Source organism: Coregonus lavaretus (assembly GCF_964263955.1).
Source record: "Coregonus lavaretus genome assembly, chromosome: 12".
NCBI lineage: Eukaryota > Metazoa > Chordata > Actinopteri > Salmoniformes > Salmonidae > Coregonus > Coregonus lavaretus.
This window is the reverse complement of record NC_139999.1, coordinates 28,123,208-28,140,270: the sequence shown is the minus strand read 5'-3', so window position 1 is coordinate 28,140,270 and position 17,063 is coordinate 28,123,208. Positions and strand designations below refer to the sequence as shown.

Sequence of the window (17,063 nt, the reverse complement as noted above, 5' to 3'; positions counted from 1 at the left end):
TCAGAGAAGAGACATTTAAGTAAATATGGACATAATGGTAGACACATAGAGGAAAGACCAGTCTGCATCTCTACCTGTTGACAAAAATATAGACACCATTTCACTTCTAACACTGTCATTTTATTACACACGGCACTGGGTAAACACTACACATGTATTGGACATAATTCTTGTATCGACTGCTTTCACCAGAGCAAGCTAAGATTTCATCTTGACACCCATGAGATGTCTCAAGGCCCATTTCATGAGACAAGACAAGAGAGAGATTGCAGTGGAGAGGAACCTTGCACTGTCAGGGAATGCAAAAAGTCACTGTTCACTTGGGCAGTATCAAGTTGATTATATTCCAGTTGTCTCCTATTTAAGAGTCAACACCACAACTTGACTACATTAGGTACTGTTCCTGTTTGATCCAGAGTGCATCCAAAACAACAAACATTATTATACGTATATCTCTCAAATTCCCACTTCTGATTTCCAGTTTTATTTTCCATGAAAAAACCTCTATATTGTTAGGACTAGGCATATTTCCAGGGCTTTACTCAACAATGACTTGGATGTACAATATGACACCTCTCTCTACATCATTTGTAATCAGGAATAAAACCTTAATGCAGCTTTTCAATCTTACTTTAATCTCCATGTAGATGTACAGTTAGCTCTTTCATCAGTAATACAATACAGATTTCCTATCTGTAAAGTCTGTAGTCCCTGGAATCAAGCAAGAGGCTAGTTTGATTAGCCATATCCTACAACCATATCCTTAAAACCTTCCACAGAATATAGGATAATGATTTTAAAACAGCAAACTCTTTGGTTTTCTTTGGTATTTCTGAGACAAAGGGCCCTATTCAATCTGCATCGCGGAAGTTCAGCTTTACAGCATGATTGACTGCATTCACGGTAAACGCTGCATATGTCGGCTCAATCGGAAATTACCTTAAAATGTATAGCGCGGAATCTGTAACGCTTCAGAGTTATAGATTGAATAGACCCCCAAGTCATAAGAGGACCAACACAGTATTGGCTGAGGGCAATCAGGACCCACTGGGTATAAAATATACAAACATAATCTTAGTAGAAAAAAAACATTATCTCTCATGAGTTGCTGGGAAGAAAAGGGTATGTGTTGGAGTGTTGGAGTGTGCAGGATCTATTCTATTGTCATAAAACTAATATACTTACCATTCAAAATGCTAGCATATGGATCATACTTAGCATAATAGCCCCAGAATTTCTAAGTCTGGGAATTAAATTACATTTTGAAGAACTACTGCTATACAGGAAGAGAGGTTAGAACTGATAACATAGAAATTTCATTTTCACATTGGAAGAGAAATGCAAATATCTAAACTAAAATCTACACAAAATAAGATGGATTAATAGAATTTCTGTTGCGAGGAGAGACAATCCAGGCCTGGAGTAAAGCAGAGGCCTTCAGTTCACATACAGTACAAGAGAATGACCGAGATCAGGTAAAGGCATTGAGAGTTTGAATGATCTCTTCCAGTCTATCTGTTAGTAACGATCTGAAATCAGTTTACAGCAAAAAATATATAAAATTACAGAAAGATTAAAGACAAGAGCAAGAGCTCTCCTTTCACATGTTTGAGTTAGATGGAGGATGTGTCGATTTTTTGGTCTGTCTACAACGTGCCTACAAGTCATGGACAAACACTGTGCAGACTTTCGTTTCAGCCCAGCACTATTCAACTCTTCAACTAAACATAAAAATCTTGATTAGCTGAATCATGTGTGCTAATGCTGGGCTATGGAACAAAATGTTTGTAGCAGTAGCTAGGTTTCCATCCAATTAGCGACTGATTTTCATGCGAATATTCTAGAATTCACATAAAGAAAATGTGCATAAAAGTCAGTGCCTGATAAAGTAGTGCACACAAAAAGTTTTCATGTACCGAATAAAACTCAAAAGTTCAATGTGTTTCCATCGCATTTTCAACTCTACCAATAGTTTTGTCACAAAAACTGTTGCGTTAAATAGCAAATGTGCCTACTCTGGTCTTGGCAGATGCGCTCTAGCCAACCGCTCGCAGTTACTGTGCAGGTAGGCTAGTCTACATGATACGATTATTATGGATAAGAGCGAGAATATTTGTATTTGTCAAATGGCAGTCAAGCGTCGATCATCATGTCACCATTTCTCGCATAATTAATTTCACCGGCACAAAAAGATCCCACCATATCGGAATTGTTCGTCTTTTTAACGAAACGTCCTATTTCCATCACAGCTGTCATGATTTTTGTTTATACGGTATGACTTCACTCGCATAAAAACTGTGGATGGAAATGTGGTTAGTGTTGACACATTTCCATTGGTTTGTAGCCAAGTCCCCTTCTCCCAGTCCTAGCCATCTACACTGCAGTACACACCCTCCACACGAACTGTGCACGCTGAGAGAAACTATTAGCACTAAAACTGGAAGACTTTAACCTTGCCAAGGACAAACTAGGGTTCTGCTCAGATCTGAGCGACCATTTTCCTATTACTCTGCTGTCTTATCTACAGAAACACTAAAATTCTATTAAATGGAGCCATTTTCTCATTTGCCTGCGAGGTCATTTTCATGCATGGCGAGATCCATTCATTGTGCTGCTGAGCCTCTGGAGACACAGGGGGTTCTGCTGTAATAAGAGACAGCTCACTGAGGGTCCAAAGGAACAGTCCAGAGAGAGAAGCCGGTCAGAACCATCGCTGGAGCACAGCTATCATACACTATACACATCTGCATAGCAATGGATCGTAACAAGGGAGATATCCATAGTCCACCTTAGCAAACCGACAGGCAACACAGAAGAGAGGTGAGCAGGACAAGCCAAAGAGTAGTCCCTGTCCTTTGATTGGTCAATTCCAATGGATTGTCCACAACATTGACCAATGTCAGCACTTGACCTTGGTCAAAGCCAATGATATGTCCTTACATGACCAAGGGCAACTCTCAATATGTCCTCAATATTGGCCAATGATCCTGCCCCTCCACTACCCTCTCTATTGAGCCTGGGCTGTATGTGTGTGTGTGTGAGATATACATATCACCCACTGCAGTTTGGGAGACTCAGGAGGAGAAACAGAGGCCGCAGCACTCCATACAGATCTCCAGGCAGTCTGCAGACTCGCAGCACGCGTCTATGATCCCACAGTCCATGTCACATGGCAGTTCACAGTCGCCACACTCCTCCGAGGCGCAGCAGCAGCAGAAACACGCAGAGTCGTCCCCCGCACACGAACCGCAGGTGGCACAGTCCAACACGATGTTACACAGAGTCAGGAACTCACAGAACAGACAGGCCAGGATACAGTGAACACAACAGTCTGAGGGGGAGGAGAGACAGGGGAGTTATTCATCTTTATTTGTCCTGTTAAGTTGGTTGAGAATGCATACTGTTTGGAAAAGAGGGAGCTACGGAAAGAGAAAGACAGAAAGGTTGAGTGAAGATGAAGGAGAGGATGGGGCAGACGGGAGAGGGGATTGAGAATAATAGGAGATGAGAGGAGGGAGAGGAGACACAGGAGGAGGGAGGAAGTATAGGATACCCTGAGATAGACTGGAGTAAGTAGCAACTCACCATCCTGTACCTCTGTAGGTATCTGGGAGCTGTTGCTCTTGGAGGAGCTCTTGCTCCTCTGAGAGGTGATGGAGGGGTTGGACTGGAGCTTCTTGGAGTTCTTCATCCCTGACGAGGAAGACGAGGAGGAGGAAGAGGCTGCCCTAGGGAGGGAGCCAGGGGCCGGCCGATCATAGGTGCCTCCGTTCCTCACTCTGTTGGTGTGAGGGGCGTGCGTGCAGTTGGAGCCGTGTTTGTGGGGCTTGGCTCCGTCGCGTGGCTGGCTGGTGGGTTGTGTTAGGCAGGGTTGGGTGGGGTCTATGTGGGTGGATCGAGCCTGGGGCTGACCTGAGGAAAGGAACAAAGAAAGAAAATAAAAACAGTTACAATAGTTGCTATCGTTGTAACCGTGGGACACATGGGAAACGTAGTCATTGATACAGCAGGCCCCAATGGCTCCTGGGAAGGGCCATGTGTATTAAGATGACTTCTGACCCTGCTCGAGATGCTTACACAACAACCCACAGACAGACACTCTCCTCTCGTGTCCCGTCCTCCTCTCTTCTCAACCTGTCCTCCCCTCTCACTGCCATGGATAAACAGGAACAAGTTGGTGGGAGAAACTTGTCTTGGACACAACATCATTACAGATAATCCCCATAATAAATAGACTTAACTCAATCCAGTCTGGCCAGGTCAAATTCACAGAACATTAAGAATCTATTAAAATAATTTACCAAGGATGATTGGTACTTCATGGTCTACCACCGCCAGACTGGGATGCATACAGTGGGGAAAAAAGTATTTAGTCAGCCACCAATTGTGCAAGTTCTCCCAATTAAAAAGATGAGAGAGGCCTGTAATTTTCATCATAGGTACACGTCAACTATGACAGACAAAATGAAAAAAAAAAATCCAGAAAATCACATTGTAGGATTTTTAATGAATTTATTTGCAAATTATGGTGGAAAATAAGTATTTGGTCACCTACAAACAAGCAAGATTTCTGCCTCTCACAGACCTGTAACTTCTTCTTTAAGAGGCTCCTCTGTCCTCCACTCGTTACCTGTATTAATGGCACCTGTTTGAACTTGTTATCAGTATAAAAGACACCTGTCCACAACCTCAAACAGTCACACTCCAAACTCCACTATGGCCAAGACCAAAGAGCTGTCAAAGGACACCAGAAACAAAATTGTAGACCTGCACCAGGCTGGGAAGACTGAATCTGCAATAGGTAAGCAGCTTGGTTTGAAGAAATCAACTGTGGGAGCAATTATTAGGAAATGGAAGACATACAAGACCACTGATAATCTCCCTCGATCTGGGGCTCCACGCAAGATCTCACCCCGTGGGGTCAAAATGATCACAAGAACGGTGAGCAAAAATCCCAGAACCACACGGGGGGACCTAGTGAATGACCTGCAGAGAGCTGGGACCAAAGTAACAAAGCCTACCATCAGTAACACACTACGCCGCCAGGGACTCAAATCCTGCAGTGCCAGACGTGTCCCCCTGCTTAAGCCAGTACATGTCCAGGCCCGTCTGAAGTTTGCTAGAGTGCATTTGGATGATCCAGAAGAGGATTGGGAGAATGTCATATGGTCAGATGAAACCAAAATATAACTTTTTGGTAAAAACTCAACTCGTCGTGTTTGGAGGACAAAGAATGCTGAGTTGCATCCAAAGAACACCATACCTACTGTGAAGCATGGGGGTGGAAACATCATGCTTTGGGGCTGTTTTTCTGCAAAGGGACCAGGACGACTGATCCGTGTAAAGGAAAGAATGAATGGGGCCATGTATCGTGAGATTTTGAGTGAAAACCTCCTTCCATCAGCAAGGGCATTGAAGATGAAACGTGGCTGGGTCTTTCAGCATGACAATGATCCCAAACACACCGCCCGGGCAACGAAGGAGTGGCTTCGTAAGAAGCATTTCAAGGTCCTGGAGTGGCCTAGCCAGTCTCCAGAGCTCAACCCCATAGAAAATCTTTGGAGGGAGTTGAAAGTCCGTGTTGCCCAGCGACAGCCCCAAAACATCACTGCTCTAGAGGAGATCTGCATGGAGGAATTGGCCAAAATACCAGCAACAGTGTGTGAAAACCTTGTGAAAACTTACAGAAAACTTTTGACCTGTGTCATTGCCAACAAAGGGTATATAACAAAGTATTGAGAAACTTTTGTTATTGACCAAATACTTATTTTCCACCACAATTTGCAAATAAAATCATTAAAAATCCTACAATGTGATTTTCTGGATTTTTTTTCTCATTTTGTCTGTCATAGTTGACGTGTACCTATGATGAAAATTACAGGCCTCTCTCATCTTTTTAAGTGGGAGAACTTGCACAATTGGTGGCTGACTAAATACTTTTTTCCCCCACTGTATATGGTTGCAAGTTTTAGGGTTTTGATTTATGTGGACAGAGGGGCTGAAATGGCCTGGTTCTCACTCCTCACAGTCTCAAATGTAGGCTACAGACACGCACATTTACACACAACCACGCGCACACACACACACAAACACAAACACACACACACACAGCCTCAGCCCTGTCCTGGTGTGTTTACAGCCTACAAACCCTCTACTGTTCCTCCTTGAACTCAGACCAGGGTTGATCTTGGCTGTCCAACATGCATCTCTCCGTATATTTTACTCTGAGCAGTGCCACCAATACTAATTACCCTGAGGTTTGAAAGCACACCTCCTCTGTCAAAACAAACACCTTGAAAAAGATATGATATATTATGATACTATTTAATACCATCCTTTCGAGGCCCTAAATATTTTCTTGACCTGAACACACAGATGGAGAGAGGTGTGACTTCACAGGTTAGAAAACCACTGCCGGATGTCCAGAGAGAAGCACACACGTATGCACACACACACACACACACACACACACACACACACACACACACACACACACACACACACACACACACACACACACACACACACACACACACACACACAGACACACACACAGACACACACACAGACACACACACAGACAACGGGGGCTGAGATGCAGTGAAGCCTAGCGGGCAGTAAAACAGTCCGTTAGACAATCATTCAGAGACAGATAACACTGCTAGGGCTGTTTTGATTGGCCCACGGCCGGGGTCACACAACCAATCGAGTGTGATTAAAGTTTCTTTCATTCAGCGTTTTCTAACCCCACTCCAGATGTCTGGCAACCCACACAGGGTAGTGTGTGTGTGTGTGTGTGTGTGTGGGGAAAAATATTGTGTCTTCTGAAGTATCTCATAAAGTCAATACCTGCTGCTCAGCTGGTATATCTCCTTCTTTCTCTCTCCCCCTCTCTCTTTGTCTCTCCCCCTCTCTCTTTGTCTCTCCCCCTCTCTCTGTCTCTCCCCCTCTCTCTTTGTCTCTCCCCCTCTCTCTTTGTCTCTCCCCCTCTCTCTTTCTCTCTACCCCTCTCTCTTTGTCTCTCCCCCTCTCTCTTTGTCTCTCCCCCTCTCTCTTTGTCTCTCCCCCTCTCCCTTTCTCTCTCCCCTCTCCCTCTCTCTTCCCCTCTCTCTTTCTCTCTCCCCCTCTCCCTTTCTCTCTCCCCCTCTCTTTCTCTCTCCCCCTCTCTCTCTCCCCCTCTCCCCCTTTCTCTCTCTCTCCCCCTCTCTCTTTCTCTCTCCCCCTCTCTCTTGGTCTCTCCCCCTCTCTCTTTCTCTCTCCCGATCTCTCTTTCTCTCTCCCCCTCTCCCTTTCTCTCTCCCCCTCTCTCTTTCTCTCTCCCCCTCTCTCTTTCTCTCTCCCCCTCTCTCTTGGTCTCTCCCTTTCTCTCTCCCCCTCTCTCTTTCTCTCTCCCCCTCTCTCTTTATCTCTCCCCCTCTCTCTTTATCTCTCCCTTTCTCTCTCCCCCTCTCTCTTGGTCTCTCCCTTTCTCTCTCCCCCTCTCTCTTTGTCTCTCCCCCTCTCTCTTTCTCTCTCCCCCTCTCTCTTTCTCTCTCCCCCCCCCCTCTCTCTTTGTCTCACCCTCTCTCTATCATCCGGTCTTTCACTTTAACCATTCTCACATTTTCAAAGACAGTACAATGCTGTGTAGTACATTACAGCATAAGGGTTTGGTTCTGTCGAGAGGAGGAGAAGAGAGAGCGAGGGATGGTGGGTAGATGTTCTCCATATGATTGGTAAGGAAGAACAGTCAGACCCATCCAAACCCTGGACCCCAGAGAGAGAGGATCTACCCTAAAAACCCTGTCTCAGCTTTTCACATCACTAGAAAACATGCACACACACATGCACACACATACACGCATGCATGCACACACACACACACACACACACAGAGACATAATTGCAGCCACCAACCCTAATCAGAGTCAGTTTTAGTGAAACCACACAGAGCGATGCCTTTACCCCACATCTCTCTGCTAGTCATTCTCTATGTGGCATAGTGAAATTAAGTCCATGTCTGGTTAACAGTACATTCCTATGGTTGGTAAAGACAACATCAGCAGGAATACAATATTGTTTGTTTAGTAAATGCCATTGGAGTCTTTAAAAAAGGACTGCTGGAAATGGAGCGAGGGGTAACTTCCTTCTAACTGGACAGAGAGAGTTAAAATGGTGTCTGGATATTATTTCGAGTGGTATGAGAGTTCATTCACCCCTCTCCCCCTGCGTGTGGGTGTCGGTGGGGGTGGTTGTGTGTGTGTGCAGTAAACAGGCGGGTCTCTTGGGCATCTAGCAGCCAGACAGACAGACTGACTAGGTTTCAGAGGAGTCATGACTGTCTCCATACAAAGCCTGAGGACAAACAACAAGGCTGGCACACACACACACACACACACACACACACACACACACACACACACACACACACTCGAACGCACAGGCACAGAGAGAGAAAGAGCTCTTTGTGCAACACAGACTGCGATAGAGTGTGTGTGTGTGTGTGTGTGTGTGTGTGTGTTTGTGAGATAGAGAAACAGACGTCAGTGTGTGTGTGAAAGATCCGTTCTGCAGATATACACCCATAAGCTTTGGCTGTCTTGTCTATTTTGGGTCAGGAGCGATGTATGGGCAGGCCACACATAAACACAAGGATTCAGCAGCACATAGTTACACATAAGAACAAATAAAAGCCTAATGACTGTGGGCTTAACATGATGAGACTGGCCCACCACAGACTGAAGGAGAGGAGGGGAGAAACACAGAGAGGGAAGGAGGGGGAGAGTCTGTGCAATAGTGTAGCCTTGGCCTGAGAATGCAAGAATATGTGCAAAAGACAGACAGACAGAGAGAGAGAGCGAGAGAGAGAGAGAGGCCCAGCTAGGCCCAGCCTGTTGCCTGCAGCAATAGGGGTGTGGTATGTCTGGCTTGAGAGAGTGTGAATCACAGTCGGCTGACTGCTCACCTCTACCTCCCCTCAGCATCCCCTAACCCTTCCCTCTCTCCCCAAATCCCTCCATCCACTCACCTCCCATTACCCTCTAGACAGCCAACCTCCCTCCTCCTCACCTCCTCCCCCCTCTCTCTCTCCAAATCCCTCTCCTCCCACCACCTCCCCTTTGTTTACCCCGCTCCCACCACTCTAGACTTGAGGCTATGATTACTACTGATCACTGCACCTCTCTACCTTTCCAACCTCCCTCCTCTTCTCCTACCTCTCTCTTTCCCCTTTTCCTCCCTCCCTCCCTCCCCCAGTGACTCAGCTGTCTGACCAGTAGACAGTAAACAGAGTGCTGTTTATGGCAGCTCATCTGCTCAGACCAGGCCAGCTGAACTAGGTCAGAGCTGTGTGGGACCTGCTGGACCACTGTTTTCCCTCCCTACATATAGAACAGAAACACCTGAGTGACACCCAGCACCGTTACCAGAGATCACAGCTAATCAGAACAAAGTGCTTTACATGGTAAGTACTGTCACCTTTTCCTTCCACTGTCACCTCATTCACCACCAATGGGACTTGATGAGGACTGGGAGGTGGAGGGTGTTAAAATGGATGACCCCTCAAAAACACTGTGACCTCATAAGCCCCTGGCTGCTTCAGCTCATTTCAATAACAATCCACAGGGATGGGGAATCTAATCTCAGAATAGCAGAGTGTGGTATTTCTAAAGGGTGGTATTCCAATGGAAGTGTATCTTATTTCCCTATGCAGAGTGGGTAATGGGGGCTGAGGGAGGCAGGATTAACACTGATGTAGGATAAAAGCTCTACTTAACTGGGAGAATGGGGTGGAAATAGGGAGAGAAGGAAGGAGGAGAGAGGAAAGGGGAAAGATAAGACAGAGGAGAGGGGGAAGGGGAAGGGAAAGAATGGGTCAGAGGTCAAGTTGGAGTTCAGTGTCACTCTTTCCAGGCTGTGTTTGTGTGTGCGTGTTTGTGTTTGTGTTTGTGTTTGTGTGAGAAGAAAGAGGAAGAGGAGAGATTCATCACAGACTGGTGTGTAATTAAAGGTACTGTGTCACGATCCTGTTCCATTTTACACCGGCGACACTAACCTAGTCCACATCCCGTTTAATGAGCCCATCATCATACTGACCTCACCAAGATGTCAACTCAGCCTTTCCACTTCACTGTTATGTGTGTGATTTTACGCCTTACAAAGCTAAAAACTAAAAAGTTAACTAAATATTGCTCAATTTCAGCTGTTATTAACTTGTCTGTATAGAGTGTTTTCTGACTTAAGTTGTACAAATGAGTCATGAGGACTGATGAATCCCAGTGGGTCCTTAACTCTCTGTGTTCCATTGTAGTGCCAGACAGAGAAAGTGAGTGAGAGAGGGAGTGTGAGTGAGGGGTCTGACAGAGCAGTGGTGGTGGTGGTCAGTGTAGCAGTAGGAGCAGACCTGAGGTTTGGATGAAAACAGTTCAAAACATACAAGAGTACCCCCAAAGCAGAGCTCAGTCATGAGTCAGACAGCTTTTCACCCAGTCACCAACCCCCCAAAACACACCCCCTCTCCCCCATCTCTCTCTAGCATCCTTCTCTTACTCAGAACAGACACATTACTAACCCAGGTTATTTTAAGACTCCCAGAAAAATAGGAGAGCCCAAAAGAGAGATCGATCATGAGTCAGAAGTGTAAGCAACACTCACTTACTCAGAGCTACTTACTGGCAGTCTGTATAGGACTGTGCCATAGGCTTAGGCCACTGACAGTGACAATGACGTATGAGCTTTAATGATGCTGTATTGAATCAATGTGCTAGAGACACAGAAACACACTACTCAACTACTAAAGAGACCAGCATACACACACACACACACACACACGCAGGCACAGCACACACAAACACGTGCACGCACCTACGCACTCGTGCACGCACACACACGCCACATTAACACACACCTGTTAACAGCTCTCTCTGCACATTAGTCTCAGACAGCTTGTCAGAGGCCTAGCGCCAGATACATGCTACACCCATGATGTCATCACTGCGAGACAGATTGCAGAATGCAATCTCGCTTCTGTTTTCCTCCACACACACGTCATTTACATGATGACATTGCCGCACGCACACACAGACCATAGACATCTAGACATCTAGTAGCAGCAGGAGCCACTAGTTCATAGTTCATATAATCAGTATACAGGCCAAACTCTCTCTCTCCCTCTCTTTATGGCTGTGGTTGTAGCAGAGTAAGAGGATCTATAAAGTTAGTCACAGTGTTGCTGATGATACAATAGTGTTCAACTTTACGACTTCCAGACTCACACACACGCACGCACGCACGCACAAACACACACATGAACACAGTCACACACACACATGAACACAGTCACACACACACATGAACACAGTCACACACACACATGAACACACAATACGAGCCCCCAGAATGACACACACAAGCTATCTGCATCAGCAGAGAAAACCAGATGTAACAGAGATGACGTTGCTTGTAGATGCTGATCTAAGGTCAGTTTTCTTCCCCTAATGGTTAAGGTTAGGCTTGGGGAAGGGAAAGCTGATCCTAGATATGTACATACAGGAAACTAACTAGAGTGGGGGGAGGGTTTGAAAGGAGGTGTAGAGGATGGAAAGAAGGATGTATAGGGGATGGAAGGAGGGAGGTATAGGGGGATGGAGGGAAGGAGGTATAGGGGAATGAGGGAGGGAGGTACAGGGGATGGAAGGAGGGAGGTACTAGGGATGGGGGGGTATAGGGGAGTTATAGGGGATGGGGGAGGTATAGTGGAATGGAGGGAGGTTTAGGGGGATGAGGGAGGTATAGAGGGAGGGAGGGAGGTATGGGGGATGGAGATCGATATAGGTGGGGAGAGGGAGGTATAGGGGAATGGAAGCAGGGAGGTCTATGGGGATGGAGGGAGGTATAGGGGGATGGAAGGAGGGAGGTATAGGGTATAAGGGATGGGGGGGTATAGGGGAGGTATAGGGGTGGTATAGGGGGATGGAAGGAAGGAGATATAGTGGAATGGAGGGAGGTATAGGGAGATGAGGGAGGTATAGGGGATGGACGGAGGGAGGTATAGGGGGATGTAGGGAGGGAGATATAGGGGGATGGAGGGAGGGAGATATAGGGGGATGGAAGGACGGAGGTATAGGGGGAGGTATAGGGGGATGGAAGGAGGGAGATATAGGGGGAGGTATAGGGGGATGGAAGGAGGGAGATATAGGGGGAGGTATAGGGGGATGGAAGGAGGGAGGTTTAGCGGGATGGAGGGAGGTGTGAGATGGGGCTTTGTCCATAGTTGCGTAACTCTTGCAGCAGCAGCACAGGGTATGGAGCTGGTTTTATGGAGGACATAAAATAAAAGAGAGAAGAATGTCGGATACACACACACACACACACACACACACACACACACACACACACACACTACAATCCCACAGAAACCTGTTTCATAAATATTTCAACATTACCTGGCCCAATTCCCCCATAACCCTAAACCCAGTCCCTCTCCTAGTATTACCCAATCTCTCTCTCTGACACAGCCTCTCAAACACACCATCATTACAGCTCCTGGAATTACTTTGCGGTAACTCAGTAACCGTCAGGAAGTGGCTCACGTTGCTTTTCCCTTACGCACTGAGATGGAGCAGAGGACCCCTGGCCGGACTACAGTGGGATTATGTGTGTGTGGTTAGGGATTTAGGGGGGAGACAGGAATGTATGTGTGTGTCAGTATGTTTGTGTACAGTATGTGTATGTTGTTGATGCCAGGGCTGCTTTTCCAGCAGGAAGTGAAGGCAGTACTGTATTGGGGACCATATGGTGTCAAGGGGTCAGTGAAGAACATTTGTTCAGCTCTGTGATCCACCTTTACCGGTTGGACTTCTTGTGATCCATCAATGAAACAAACCAGTGTTTCTTGCCAGAACCAGGCCTTGAATTGTGACCCCCATAATCCAAAAGGTCTGACAATAAACTGTAAGCCCAGGTAATGGTCTATATTTCACATTAACTATGACGATAATTCTGTTTCATACATCATAAAGATGCCCAAGAGAATAAGGGGGAGAGACGGACATGGCCAAAAACTATACAGCCAGAGTCACCTAGATACAGTAGTCATAGCAACTCCCAACAATCACAGTTACCACCAAACAGAGAGAAAATAGTCAAATGGAGGAGAGGAGAGGTGTTTCATTTGGCCGTAGCATGTGACGTGGTGCGTGTAGACGTGTGCTTTAGCAATTCGGAAACTATCCCACTTAATTCCCTCTGTTGACAATTCAATTCAGAGGCGTGAGTGTGTATCTGACCTATTTCTGTTCATTCAGGGTCAAGACGGTGTGACTCACAACACCGAGGCTCAGTAATGGAAACCAAACATTCAGAGCCATTTATGGTGTGTGTGTGTGAAACAGTGTGTACGCATGTGCCTATGTGCGGACATACGTTTGTGTGTGTGTGTATGTGTGAGTGTGTACTCATGTGTATACGTGCAGACAGACGTGTGTGTGTACATTTGTGTGCGTATGCTTGTGTAGGTAGGTGCGTGTGGTGTGTGTGTGTGTGTGTGTGTGTGTGCATATGGTGTGTGTGTGTGACTCACAGGTAATGCTCTTGCTAGGTGCCGTCAGGTCCGGCTGTGAGAGACTGTTGTTGTTGTTGCCGTTCTCCGTGTCTCCTAGCAACCCATCTGGTTTGACCTTTGGCCTCTCGATGAGGGGCTCCATGCTCCTGTCCAAATCTGGAGGTAACAGAGAGAGAGCGAGGAGAGACTGAGACAGAGGGACAGGACCAATGTTCCCTCTAAGCTGCACGGGCGCGCAGCTCTCCTCAGACTGCCACACAGAAGAAATATCAGCGCGCAGAGAAGCACGAGATTGAACATCACTCAACTTTCTAGACTTTTCCCCGTTAGTTAACACTATCAACATTTCCCTTTACTGTGGGAATTGTGATCAAATCAATGCAATATTAGCCACTTTTAATGCAACATACCGTACATTTGTTAATATCCGTTGCTAGTTAGTGAGTTATTAGCCCAGTTATAGATAATTTGTAGTCAGCAATGGGGGAGTGATTGCTTCCTACAAGAGCACAAAACGTGTGCATTTCTCGACATCTTTGAACAGCCAGTCAGTTAAATAGCTTTTTTTTTGTCTTAAAGGGGGCAGTGTTGTATTTTGAGACAGGCTTGAATAAGCTAAGTAGCCAATAGGCAGAGGGTAGCATAATTAGTCTGATTCTCTGTAATAACGGTATGGGAATAATAATGCATTTTATTTTGTAAAGTGGTTTCTTGCGTCAAACCATCAAACAACACAACAACATTTTCAGTCACCTCCTTGTCTGAAGGACAAGTGGATAAACAGGTTAATGTCAAGCCCTGCATGTTTTTTTAAAAAGTCTCATGGAATGTAGGCCTACATTGAACACCACACATTGGCTGCTACTGTAGGTTGAACGATGGAACAGCTATTTCCATGTTAAAATGTTATGGGATGCATTTTCTCCATTGTTTTTGATGGTAGGCCACTCTGGTAGGCCTACATTATGATCAAATAGCCACAGTAGCCTACTTGACCACTGTTAAAACTCATTTAAAGCGGCTACAGCCTCAGTGTTCACAGTAAACACGTGCTGGAAGTTGCACAGAATTTTCACAATGTTCAAGTTTGTGCTCAGCAGACCTGAAATTTGCTCAGTGATGAAAAACATTTGAGGGAACATTAGACAGGACACACACATTCATCTGAAGGTAACAGAGAGAGAGAGCGAGAGAAAAGAGACTGGGACAGGACACACATTCATCTGGAGGTAACAGAGAGAGAGAGCGAGAGGAGAGAAATACACATTCACAAAGCCTTTATGTAGGCTACTTAAAAAAGCTATAAACTGTTAAACTTGATGTCAAGCCCTGACCTTAGATATCCCTTTTATTCTCTATTTGGTTAGGTCAGGGTGTGATTTGGGTGGGCATTCTAGTTTTTCTATTTCTTTGTTGGCTGGGTATGGTTTCCAATCAGAGGCAGCTGTCTATCATTGTCTCTGATTGGGGACCATACTTAGGCAGCCTTTTTCCCACCTTAGTTTGTGGGATCTTGTTTTTGTATGGTTTCTTTGTAGCCTGCAGAACTTTACGTTCGTGTGTATTTTGTTGTTTTGTCTGTGTTCAATTAATAAATTAATATGTTCGCCTACCACGCTGCACCTTGGTCCGAGCCTTCAATCAAGGAGCGTGACACTTGAATTCTTCTGAAGTTATTGAATGTCTCCTCTTCCTTCAGACAAGTTGCTGAGAACAACTGAAACAGCAATATTTTATCACTGTAGCTGCTTTGTTTTGTCTTTGATAGAGTTGCCAATGTACTCTAAGACTACCACATAACACACATACACATGGACCGAAAACACACACACATACACTCCCTTTCATATTGTAGTTTCCACTAACAGAACATATCCCTTCTGCCAGTGAACGTCTACTTCTAGTCATTTCCAACCTACAAGCCTTTCACTGGATGGAACACAGACTGTAGAATTACTCAGCTGGCTCAAAGAGAGAGTGAGTGAGAGCATAATTGTGTGAGGGAGTGTATGAGTGTGTGTGATGTTTGTGTGTGTGTGTGCATCTGGAGACAGTAAAATCCAACCCCTTGTGACTGTTTAGGGGTGTATGTGTATGCCTGTGAAACCTTCAGTGTGTTTGTGTATGTGAGAACATATATACAGTGAGGGAAAAAAGTATTTCATCCCCTGCTGATTTTGTACGTTTGCCCACTGACAAAGAAATGATCAGTCTATAATTTTAATGGTAGGTTTATTTGAACAGTGAGAGACAGAATAACAACATCAAAATCCAGAAAAACGCATGTCAAAAATGTTATAAATTGATTCGCATTTTAATGAGGGAAATAAGTATTTGACCCCCTCTCAATCAGAAAGATTTCTGGCTCCCGGGTGTCTTTTATACAGGTAACGAGCTGAGATTAGGAGCATACTCTTAAAGGGAGTGCTCCTAATCTCAGTTTGTTACCTGTATAAAAGACACCTGTCCACAGAAGCAATCAATCAATCAGATTCCAAACTCTCCACCATGGCCAAGACCAAAAAGCTCTCCAAGGATGTCAGGGACAAGATTGTAGACCTACACAAGGCTGGAATGGGCTACAAGACCATAGCCAAGCAGCTTGGTGAGAAGGTGACAACAGTTGGTGCGATTATTCGCAAATGGAAGAAACACAAAATAACTGTCAATCTCCCTCGGCCTGGGGCTCCATGCAAGATCTCACCTCGTGGAGTTGCAATGATCATGAGAACGGTGAGGAATCAGCCCAGAACTACACGGGAGGATCTTATCAATGATCTCAAGGCAGCTGGGACCATAGTCACCAAGAAAACAATTGGTAACACACTACGCCGTGAAGGACTGAAATCCTGCAGCGCCCGCAAGGTCCCCCTGCTCAAGAAAGCACATATACAGGCCCGTCTGAAGTTTTCCAATGAACATCTGAATGATTCAGAGGAGAACTGGGAGAAAGTGGTGTGGTCAGATGAGACCAAAATCGAGCTCCTTTGCATCAACTGAACTCGCCGTGTTTGGAGGAGGAGGAATGCTGCCTATGACCCCAAAAACACCATCCCCACCATCAAACATGGAGGTGGAAACATTACGCTTTGGGGGTCTTTTTCTGCTAAGGGGACAGGACAACTTCACAGCATCAAAGGGACGATGGACGGGGCCATGTACCGTCAAATCTTGGGTGAGAATCTCCTTCCCTCAGCCAGGGCATTGAAAATGGGTCGTGGATGGGTATTCCAGCATGACAATGACCCAAAACACACGGCCAAGGCAACAAAGGAGTGGCTCAAGAAGAAGCACATTAAGGTCCTGGAGTGGCCTAGCCAGTCTCCAGACCTTAATCCCATAGAACCTCTGTGGAGGGAGCTGAAGGTTCGAGTTGCCAAACATCAGCCTCGAAACCTTAATGACTTGGAGAAGATCTGCAAAGAGGAGTGGAACAAAATCCCTCCTGAGATGTGTGCAAACCTGGTGGCCAACTACAAGAAATGTCTGACCTCTGTGATTGCCAACAAGGGTTTTGCCACCA

General features: G+C 45.7%; 1 protein-coding gene across 1 annotated transcript in view; it reads right to left on the bottom strand.

Moving 5' to 3' along the window:
- Nucleotides 1–3,074: 3,074 nt before the first annotated feature.
- The window catches only part of LOC311138380 (myoD family inhibitor-like), a gene marked incomplete at both ends in the record, with an annotated part of 39,024 nt that continues 25,035 nt past the window's right edge, over nt 3,075–17,063 (bottom strand). The window contains 3 exons of the mRNA XM_084173048.1: nt 3,075–3,331; nt 3,586–3,912; nt 13,559–13,696. Coding sequence (XP_084029174.1) covers nt 3,075–3,331; nt 3,586–3,912; nt 13,559–13,696 — 722 coding nt within the window. The remainder of the gene's footprint in view (nt 3,332–3,585; nt 3,913–13,558; nt 13,697–17,063) is intronic.